The following is an 11,101-nucleotide window of genomic DNA, read 5'->3' on the forward strand; positions in this document are numbered from 1 at the left end:
GCTTACAAATACACATGCTATGCAGTGTGAAAATGTGTTTGTAAACACACCAGGCGCAATCCAATTCACTTTTTCTTCTAGGTGATATTTTTACATCATAAATAAAATGCCTTTTAAGTCACCAGCAACCAATACTTTTTTCACCTACTTTTTGGTACTTTTTCAATTTTAAGAATGCTGATGTTTTTTCTGGCTGCAAATAAGCGCATCTGGACTGAGTATGTGCAGGTAAGCAGGAATGAGCTTTCGAGTAGCTTCATACTCGAAACTACTGGAATTCAGAGTTAATTAAAGCACCTGTGGGGGCGGGTGAGGGAGGCTTAACTTATGCATGATGCCTTCCGATCTGCTGCGTCACACGTCACGTTCCAAGTCGTGATCATGTCACTACCACGCTTCCTCCATCAACTCGAAAGGAGGAAGCGTGGTAGTGATGTGAATGCGACTTGGAACGTGACGTGGGACACATCTAATCGGAAGGCATCATGCCTTAAAAAAAAGGCCTCTATGGATGAATAGAACGGTTAGTGATAAAATGAAGTGGAAAAAGAATGCCTAGAAGGTTATAAAACAGGAGGGGACCGAGGCTGCATAAAGCAATTGTAAGGAGTGCAATAAAAGTTGTAAAAAAGAAATTAGGCTGGCAAAGATTGAAGTTGAAAATCAAATCTGTAGAGATATAACATCTGACCCAAAGATTTTTTACAAATACATCAACTCTATAAAACAGAAAGGTTGACTGTATTGGACTCCTAAAGGATGAGAGTGGGAACTCAATGGTGGATGACCAAGGTAAGGCAGAGTTATTAAATGCTTTCCTTGCTTCTGTCTTCACAAGGGAAACAGCACTGTTGCAAATTACAGAGGCAGAAGAGTCTCAATCTTCCAATTGTAAATATTAAATGCTTAACACAGGAAGAAGTGAAGGCAAGACTAAATAAATTAAAAAAAAGACTAGTCACCTGCCCCAGATGGCATACATCCTCTGGTCCTAAGGGAATTAAAGGATACCCGAAGTGACATGATGAGATAGACATGGGTATGTACAGTGCCTAGCACACAAATAAGTATGCTGTGTTCCTTTTTTTCTTTCTCTGCCTGAAAGAGTTAAATATCAGGTATGTAAGTGGCTGACTCAGTCCTGACTCAGACAGGAAGTGACTACAGTGTGACCCTCACTGATAAGAAATTCCCCATTTTATCTCTTTCTTGCTCTCAGAAGCCATTTTCTGCTAGGAAAGAGTTTTATAGTTGGAATTTCTTATCAGTGAGGGTCACACTGTAGTCACTTCCTGCTGAGTCAGGACTGAGTCAACCACTTACATACCTGATATTTAACTCTTTCAGGCAGAGAAAGAAAAAAAGGAAAACAGCATATTTATTTCTGTGCTAGGCATTGCACATACACATGTCTATCTCATCATGTCACATGTCACTTCGGGTATCCTTTAAGTTCAGTTATAGATAAACCCCTTTATCTTATCTTTTGTGACTCTCAACTAGCAGAGTTCCAGTGGATTGGCGCACAGCCCATGTTTTCCCATTATTTAAGAAGGGCAAAAAATCAGATCCGGGAAATTATAGACCTGTAAGCTTTTACATCAGTTGTATGCAAACTATTTGAGGGGTTACTAAGAGATACTATACATGACTTCATAGTAGAAAATAATCTTATTTATCAGCATCAACATGGGTTTACTAAAGACAGGTCCTGTTTGACTAACAGTGAACGCTAATGAGGACATTGGGAATGCTGTAGATGTGATATACTTGGATTTTGCAAAGGCCTTCAACACTGTTCCCCAAAAAAGACTGGTGCAAAAGTTGAGGATGCAAGGACTGGGAAAGAGTCTGTGTGCATGGATAGGGAACTGGCTAATGGACAGAAATCAAAGAGTTGTGGTTAATGGATTATATTCAAAATGGGAGACGGTTAGCAGTGGGGTCCCACAGGGGTCTGTACTGGGTCCTGTGCTCTTCAATGTATTTATTAATGATCTAGTAGATGCAGTAGTGAGAAATGTTGCTATTTTTGCAGATGATACAAAATTCTGCAGAATCATCAACATTAGTGAATATAGTGACATATTGCAACAGGATCTGGATAGGATGGTATATAGGCATGGCCGGATTTAGGCCAAGGTCACCTAGGCCATGGCCTAGGGCACCACAGGAGCAAGGGCACCAAAGCAGCAGGCTAAACTGGTGCAGCATTTCCAAGCTTTCAAATGCTGCAATGCAGGGGGATCAGGCTAGCACCTGACCATGGTACTCTGCTACTAGCCACCTGTGCAGCAGCCACCTTGCTCTATGTGCACATTTGCATTGTGGCCGGCAGCTATGGACTTGGACAGCATTGGAGATGGAAAGGAAGAGGAAGCTTCTGCCTTGGAGACGAGCGAAGAAACAAGTGACACTGATGGCTGTTGTGGTGTGAAGGCGAGCTGGCTACGTATACTGAAAGGGGTGTGTGGGAAAAGGAAAGGAATTAAGGGAGTCATCTGGCTACCTATACTGGAGGGAAAGGGGGGAGGGGTCATCTGGCTACTTATACTGGAGGGAAGGGGGAGGGGTCATCTCGCTACCTATACTGAAGGGGGGCGGCTGTTGACAGTGGCCTTGGGCGGTAAAGAGTAGAAATCCGGCCCTGTATATAGGTACATAAATGGCAGATGAAATTCAATGTTGAAAAATGTAAAGTCATGCATTTTGGTCATACCAATGGTCTAGGACCATACAAAATAAACGGGATACAGATGGGGACCAGGGATGGTCGTAGTCAGCCAACTTCGCTACGCTGGAACTACGCGTAGTTTTACGCAATTACGCTTCGCCAAACTACGGCTTCGAAATCAAATATTCGCTTCGTATGCATTTCGTAGAATACGAGTTAAAATACGCAATTACGCATAGTGCGAAGCGTAGTGTATGCGGATGCTTATGCCTGTATGCAGAAAATTTTACGCATTAATTCCTCTTTAGATGCTTATCCTGGGAACTCTTCTATGCGTACATTTCCCTTTCCAATGCGTAAATTTGTAAGGCCCGGTTCACATTAGCGTTCGCTATCCGGATTTTCCGGATCTGATCCGGACCGCATACTGTACAAACGGAACGTACGTTCCGCATAGCAATGCAAAGGCTATGCGGACGTTCACATACGTTCCGTACAGTACGGAACCGGACCGGATCCGGACTCTTTTCCAACATGCGCTATTTTTTGTGTCCGGATCTCCGGCCCACGCATCCTGACCGGAGCCTGACCTGAGCCTGACAGCACCATCAGGAACACAGAAACCAATGGGAAACGGAAGGCACAGAACACACTGCCTACAAAAACCTGACGTTCTACCCCACTTCCTATGCGTATCCAAGCGGCCATTTCGGATGGGGACACATGGGCCAAGCATGTCTGGAGTGGAGCAGCAGTGACAGACGTGCTGGAGCTGTTTGGCAGCATATCGGAGGTGGAGGTGATGCCTACAGCGGAGGAACCTGATTGTACATGTGCACCAGGTGCACCTTCTGCTGACCCGAACATTTTTTTATTTATATTTAACTATTTTTTGCCCACGGATCCGGATGGCAGCCTGATGCATGCCTGATACAAACGGACCGGATCCGGATCGGAACCATACGGTTCTGATCAGGATCAGGTCAGAATCCGATCAGGATCCGGTCCGTTTACTTGCCAAAACGCAAGTGTGAACGGGGCCTAAGCATACAATCGTACGCGGAAAAATAGACGCGAGTAATGCAGACGTAGTTCACTACGCAATACACATGTTAACTACACATAGTAAGCGTAAGCTACGCGTAGCGGTACTTCGCTACGCGTAAATTCGTAAGCGTAGTTCTGCAACTTCACCTACGAACTACGATGCGTAGATGCAAGCTACGATGCGTAAATTCGCACTGGCGTAGTTTCTGCTCATCTTTGATGGGGACATAAAACTTGGAGAAGGACTTAAAGAGACTCTGTAACGTCAAAAAGATCCCCTGGGGGGTACTCACCTCGGGTGGGGGAAGCCTCCGGATCCTAATGAGGCTTCCCACCCCGTCCTCTGTCCCACGGGGGTCTCGCTGCAGCCCTCCGAACAGCCGGCGACAGAGCCGACTGTCAGTTCAATATCTACCTTTGCAGGCTCCAGCGGGAGCGCTGTGGCTGCTCTCGGCTCCGAACTACACGGAAATACCCGATCTCAGTCGGGTCCGCTCTACTGCGCAGGCGCCGGAAACTTGCGCCTGCGCAGTAGAGCAGACCCGACGGCGATCGGGTATTTCCGTGTAGTTCGGAGCCGACAGCCGTCAGAGCGCCTGCGCAGGAGCCAGGAAGGTAAATATTGACATCATTATTCTCGGAGGGCTGCAGCGAGACCCCTGAGGGACGAAGGACGGCGTGGGAAGCCTCATTAGGATCCGGAGGCTTCCCCCACCCGAGGTGAGTACCCCCTAGGGGATCTTTTGATGTTACAGATCCTCTTCAAGAGTACTCATCGACAACAAGTGAAATAATCGTATTCGATGCCAAGCCGCTGCAGCTAAAGCTAATACAATTTTGGGATGCATTAAAAGGGAAATAAAAACTTGAGCTGCTAGCATAATATTGCCCCTGTTTAACTCTCTAGTAAGGCCACATCTGGAATATGGAATTCAGTTCTGGGCACCACATTACAGGAAAGATATTGCAGTTATAGAGCAGGTGCAGAGATGAGCAACAAAATTGATACGTGGGATGGAAGGTCTCACTTACCAAGAAAGGTTAGATAAACTGGGTTTAGAGAAAAAACGCCTTAGAGGAGATCTAATTAACATGTATAAATACATCAGAGGGCAATATAAAAGCTTGGCGGATGAGCTTTTCATCCCTAGGCCTTCACAAAGGACCAGAGGACATGATCTGTGCATGAAGAAAAAACGTTTTAGCTATTTATTTAAGAAAGGGTTTTTTCAGTAAGATTGATTCATATGTGGAATGCATTGCCACAGGAAGTAGTTGTGGCAAATTCTATATCTGAATTTAAAGGGGGCATCCATGACTATAATTACTAGGTAATGCCCAGTGGTGTTGATCCAGGGATTTTATCTGATTGCATCTGGAGTCGGGAAGGAATTTTTTTCCCTTTTGGGGCTAATTGGACCATGCCTTGTAAGGGTTTTTTGCCTTCCTCTGGATCAACAGGGATATGTGAGGGAGCAGGCGGGTTGTTGTACTTTGTTTTCTGGTTGAACTCAATGGACGTAGGTCTTTTTTTCAACCCAAATAACTATTTGACTATGCATAAGTTAACCATCCCTCACCCGCCCCTACAAGTGCTTTAATTAACTCTTCGATTTCAAGTAGTTTCGAGTATGAAGCTACTCGAAAGCCCATCCCTGCAAGTAAGGTGTGAACATGCCTAATAGAATGAAGCACTCATGCATGAAGGTAAAAAAAAAGCTGTGCACAAGTGGCTTTATCCCACTGGGCATGTGCAGTACTTACATGTCCAGATCTGGGAGCACAGCCAGAAGCTGAAGTGAAACCCAGCACTGGAATTGTGGCCGCTGTAGCAGGACTGGGCCAAGGCTCTGGGGGCACCAGCTTAAGGGCACAGAGCCCTAAGGATGCACCTGTGCCTCCCCAAGGGCCCCCTTTGTCCAGCCATTGCAGAGTATATGCGAGCAGAGCGTGCTGGAACAGTTACTCACCTCTTAGCACTGCTGGGATCTCTCGCATATAGAAGAAACGTTGCAAAAGGCAAAAGAAATCCCAGCATCGCTGATAGATAATTTACCCAGCATGCTGTGGGAGGGAGGAAGGGTACCTAATACTGGGCTAATACTGGGGGCACATCTGGCTACCTATATATGGAGGAGGTGCACTTTGGAATATCTGCCTCTGGTACTGGATGACTTGGTCCCGGCATTGGGCTGTAGGAGGATCCAGGAAAACTCTTGACCATTTAGAAGCTCCCCACTCCTCAGGTAAGTAACATGCCCAACGCCCAACACACACACACACACACACACACACACACACACACACACACACACACACACACACACACACACACACACACACACACACACACACACACACACACACACACACACACACACACACACACACACACACACACACACACACACACACACACACACACACACTTTTCAGCATCTGTAACATTGATGTGTTGTTGAAGAGCGAACAACTGTGTTAATGGGCTCAGACAGGACTACCAAAATCAATCAGCATACCTTTCTACTACTACAGATTTTGTAACATTGTACACTCAAGATTGTATCATTAGTGGGCACTTTAAGACAAGACACAGAACATTTATATCAAGCTTTCCTGATACCTCCACGTCTCCATACTTCCTGGGTTAGCTCCTCCCCCTAACCCCTATAGGACCCGTATAGATCTATAAATAAAGGTCATGACCCTATACACCCCATTCTCTTTTTTTGTCCTCAGACACTATAGGATCCGTGGTGGTATGGTTATTTTCAACTGTATATTTTATTCTATCTTATTCTATCTTTACACTAATTAATCTATTTTCTAGCTCATTGAGCACCTTACCCGTAATGCTAGGTTTTTTTCCAGCTACCTACATTTTTTTCCCTGGCTGGGAGACTTCTATGGCTGCTAAATGCGCCCCACATAGAGCTCCTAGGGATCAGTATGGTGTTTTGCACGGGCTAAATGCCTGTAAGGATTCACTGTGTGTCCGCTTCAGGATGCGCTTGGCCTACCTGTGGGCTTTCTCCTCATCTCGTATCATCTTCATGTTGCTCAGGGAGGACTGGGAGCGCTGCAATGGCAGCGGCGGCTTCCGGTATCCTCCAACAGCGTCCGGAAGTGGATTCTGCGCATGCGTGCGCCAGCGCCGGCCAAAGTACTCGGAGGAGTTCCGAGCGGACATATTGGTTGTGGGCGCACGTGCCCTTTCTAGCGTGCGTAGGTGGAGCACGCTTAGGGCGCTGTATTTAAGTCAGTTCGTTCCTCTCCTTCAAAGAGAGAGGAGTGGAGGACTGATAGGCTCCGCTGGTTGGTGCATTTTGCCTTTGACAGTGTGGACTTTCAGGAACTTAGTTGAAATAGTAAGTAGGAAATATTATCAATGGTCTAATCATAGTGTTGGCTCTTTTGGCTAATTTATATGAGATTATTGATTACTGGTTTGTATTCCCCACAGTGAATCCAGCCGAAAATACTGATCCAGGTCCATCTGGGTAAGGTTTTTTTCCATATATCTTAAAGGGGCCTTAAAAAAAAAAAAAAAAAAGGGGTAGCATACAATTAGCAATTAAATTATTGCTTATATGTTCTAGAACACAGAATCAGGAGGATACAGACCAGGGATCTAACAGACCAAGGTCTACAGTTCAGCCAGTAGATAATGCTTCTTCAGGAGCTTCTAGGTAAGAAATGGGATATTATCCACATAAATATTATTCCAAAAAAAAAAAAAAAAAAAAAAATCCCCAATAAAGCAATTAAATATTGCTTATGTTTTGTAGAGCGAGTGGTACAAGAGGATCTGAAGCAAGATCTAACCGTACGCATTCAAGGTCAAGATCAAGATCGAGATCAAGATCAAGATCAAGGCCAAAGAAACATATTTCAAAAAAGACTCGCAGATCATCTAGGTCTAGATCCAGGTCACGCTCCAGGAGAAGGAGGCATTCCTCTAGATCAGGCTATCATCATCACAATTACAGATATAGATCACCATCACCAATTAACAGACGCTTACCGGATAAAAATCAATGTTGGGCTTGTCCCGGTCAGGCAATGCCAGGAAAGACTGTGTGTGAGACATGCTTTGCTCAGCTAGCAAAGTCACAAGAGAACAAAACCGAAGACATATCTGACATAATAAGAAAGGTGGTGAGAGAAGAGGTGATGGCACATTCATCAACCTCTCAACAAGCGGAAAAAGATCAAGAATCAATTGATACGGACAGAGGAGAAGATGATGAAGCCCCTTGTCTATTTGACTTCAGACTAACAAGCCCTTTCATAACGGCTATAAAGGAGGCACTAGATTGGGCAGAACCCACCGGCGAGGAAGAACAAAGCAGGGAGTATTACTCACATTTATCGAAAAAATTGAATACTTTTCCAATAATGAGGGAAATAAGAAACTTAATTCTGGAGGAATGGAAGAAGGTGGAAAACAAAACCTCATTTCATAATCGTTTTTCCAAACTTTATCCATTAAAAGACGAGGAGGTACCTTTCCTCTTAAACCCGCCAACAATAGATGCTTCTTTATCAAGACTAGCGAAGCATGTGACGCTTCCTAGGGAGGATTCCGCAATCTTTAAGGATCCGCTTGAACGGAGAGTAGACAACGACCTGAAGAGATCATATGTATCGGCAGGGGCTACCTGTAAACCAGCCATAGCTCTTACTTCAGTGGCAAAAGCTCTTAAAGTCTGGACATCCAATATAGAGCAAGCAGTTCAACAGGATGCAGATAAGGAAGAAATATTATCAGCAATGGAAGATTTGAAAATTACGGCAGACTTTGTAGGCGAAGCTTCAATGGACATCCTTAGATCCCTTTCCAGGATTATGCTAAACTCAGTCACCGCAAAAAGGGCTATGTGGTTAAAGTCATGGAGGGCAGACATGGGCTCCAAACAGAATTGGGTTAAGATACCATACGATGGAGTATCTCTCTTTGGGAACGAGATGGATAAGGCGATTTCCAGAGTAACCGGAGGAAAATCGGGACTTATCCCACAAGACAGGCCACAGAAGAGAAATTTTCCGCCCAACAGAAAACAAAATACCCGTTTCAAAGACGCAAGAACATATAGACCAGGTAAACCGTTCAGAGGTAACTGGAAAAGTTCACAATCTTCTCTAGCAAGATCACTGAAATCTAATACATCGTCTTCTGGCCAAACTAAGCAGTCTTTTTGAAGTTACGCCCACCCGGACGTCCATGGTGGGGTCCCGTCTGATGAACTTCAAGGACGTTTGGGTGGAAAAGGTCAAGGACAAATGGGTAATTGCGACAATATCAGCAGGGCACAAATGGAAATTTCGATACTCTCCGAGAGACAAATTTATTCAAACACGGCTTCCAAAGAACCAAGAAAAGGCAGCCACATTGAGAGACTATGTGAATTTATTGCTGCAACAGAACGCAATACGCACAGTCCCATCAGGGGAGGAAGGAAAAGGTATCTACTCTCAGCTCTTCCTTGTGCAGAAAAAAAGCGGAGGATACCGTCCGGTGATAGACCTGAAGTATCTAAACAGATCGATATCAATTCCGAAATTCAAAATGGAATCCCTCCAATCAATTATTCTGGTCATCATGCCCCAAGATTGGATGCTATCCATCGATCTTCAGGACGCGTATCTTCATATACCCATACAGGAGAAACTGCAAAAGTACCTGAGATTTTGTATAGACGATACACATCTCCAATTCAATTCTTTGCCCTTCGGGCTCTCAACAGCACCTCGGACATTCACAAAGGTGTTAGTATCAGCAGTGGCGGAGTTGAGGCTCAAGGGTATCAGAATTCACCATTATCTAGACGATATCTTGATTTTGGCAGACTCAGAGCTGAAACTAATCATGCACAGAGACATCACAATCAAATTTTTGGAAGAGTTGGGTTGGATAATCAACCTCAAGAAGAGCCAGATGACTCCATCCAGGAGATTAATCTACCTCGGAGCAACCTTCGACACAGTGTTCAACACAGTGTGCTTACCGGAGGAGAAAGTACAAAAGATTCACAAAATGATGTATTCAACAATGTACCTTCCTTACATCTCAGCAAGACAGTGCCTGCAGGTACTAGGAGTAATGTCATCAGTGATTCCCATGGTGAGATGGTCCAGATGGAACATGAGAAAATTTCAGTTGAATTTCCTAGGCCAATGGAATCAATCATCAATGAGCCAAAGAATAAAGCTATCAATACCTTGCAGGATTTCATTACTATGGTGGACCAACCAGGACAACTTAAGACAGGGCTTCTCACTTATTCCCCAAAACTGGAGCATAATTACGTCAGATGCGAGCCAGGAAGGCTGGGGAGCCCATTGTCTTCATCACTGGGCACAGGGTCAGTGGCCGGAGGTCCAGAAAAAAGTTGTTTCCAATGTATTAGAACTCAGGGCAGCTTTTCAGGCAACCAAAGCTTTTGCACATGTTGTGAGGAATACAGCCTTATGCTTAAGGATGGACAATCGTGCAGCTGTAGCATATGTCCAGAAGCAAGGTGGGACCAGGAGCTTATCACTAATGAAGGAGCTTTCTCCATTAATGAATTGGGCAGAGGAGAACCTGATAGCAATCAGAGCAGTCTACCTTCCAGGGAAATCGAACGTGCAAGCGGATTTCCTATCTCGGAATACGCTCGACAACAACGAGTGGAAGTTGAACTCGGGAGTTTTCAAGCAGATAGTACAATTGTGGGGTCTTCCTCAAATAGACCTTTTTGCATCAGACCACAACAACCAATTGCCAGTATTTCTCTCCAGACACTGGGTCCCAGGCACAAGTGGAATAGATGCTTCGACGTTTCCATGGAAGGCATCACTGGTATATGCCTTCCCCCCAGTTCCACTATTACTGAGATTCCTGAGGAGGCTGATGACAGAACAAATGGAAGCAATAGTGGTGGCTCCTTACTGGCCCAAGAGGCCTTGGTTTCCTCTGTTATTCAGGATGTCACTTTACCCTCCTCTGAGGTTACAGATGTCACAGAACATATTAACACAGAACGGAATGAGTCATCAGAATCCGGAGATGCTGTCCTTAGCGGTATGGAGATTGAAAGGAAAATTCTAATCGAAGCAGGATTCTCTCAGTCAGTGATAGGTACCTTATTGCAGGCAAGAAAAGTCTCAACAAACAAATCATATCACAGAATATGGAAAAAATTCATAGACTTTTCTTCAATCAGGAGAGTTGACTTTATGTCCCCATCAATACCTCATATTCTCGAGTTTTTACAAACAGGCGTTGACCTTGGCTTAAGTGTCAGTACCATAAGAGGTCAAATATCAGCCATTTCAAGTCTGATAGGCAAGAGACTGTCTGCAGACAGACTGATCCAGTTGTTCTGCCAGGCATTA

The 11,101-nt window shown here is 44.7% G+C and overlaps 1 protein-coding gene across 1 annotated transcript; it reads left to right on the plus strand.

The window, feature by feature from the left end:
• The first annotated feature begins 6,875 nt into the window (after positions 1–6,875).
• LOC137561004 (lamina-associated polypeptide 2-like) lies at positions 6,876–8,923 on the plus strand. Its single transcript, XM_068272209.1, has 3 exons — positions 6,876–7,221; positions 7,321–7,410; positions 7,510–8,923. Exon 3 carries the CDS (start codon positions 7,784–7,786, stop codon positions 8,921–8,923), a length of 1,140 nt encoding a protein of 379 aa, XP_068128310.1. The 5' UTR covers positions 6,876–7,221; positions 7,321–7,410; positions 7,510–7,783.
• The last annotated feature ends 2,178 nt before the right edge of the window (positions 8,924–11,101 follow it).

This window comes from Hyperolius riggenbachi, chromosome 3 (genome assembly GCF_040937935.1).
Source record: "Hyperolius riggenbachi isolate aHypRig1 chromosome 3, aHypRig1.pri, whole genome shotgun sequence".
NCBI lineage: Eukaryota > Metazoa > Chordata > Amphibia > Anura > Hyperoliidae > Hyperolius > Hyperolius riggenbachi.

Coding starts and splice junctions, on each gene's coding strand:
- LOC137561004 (XM_068272209.1), top strand. CDS start 7,784: ATGCCAGGAAAGACTGTGTGTGAGACATGCTTTGCTCAGCTAGCAAAG.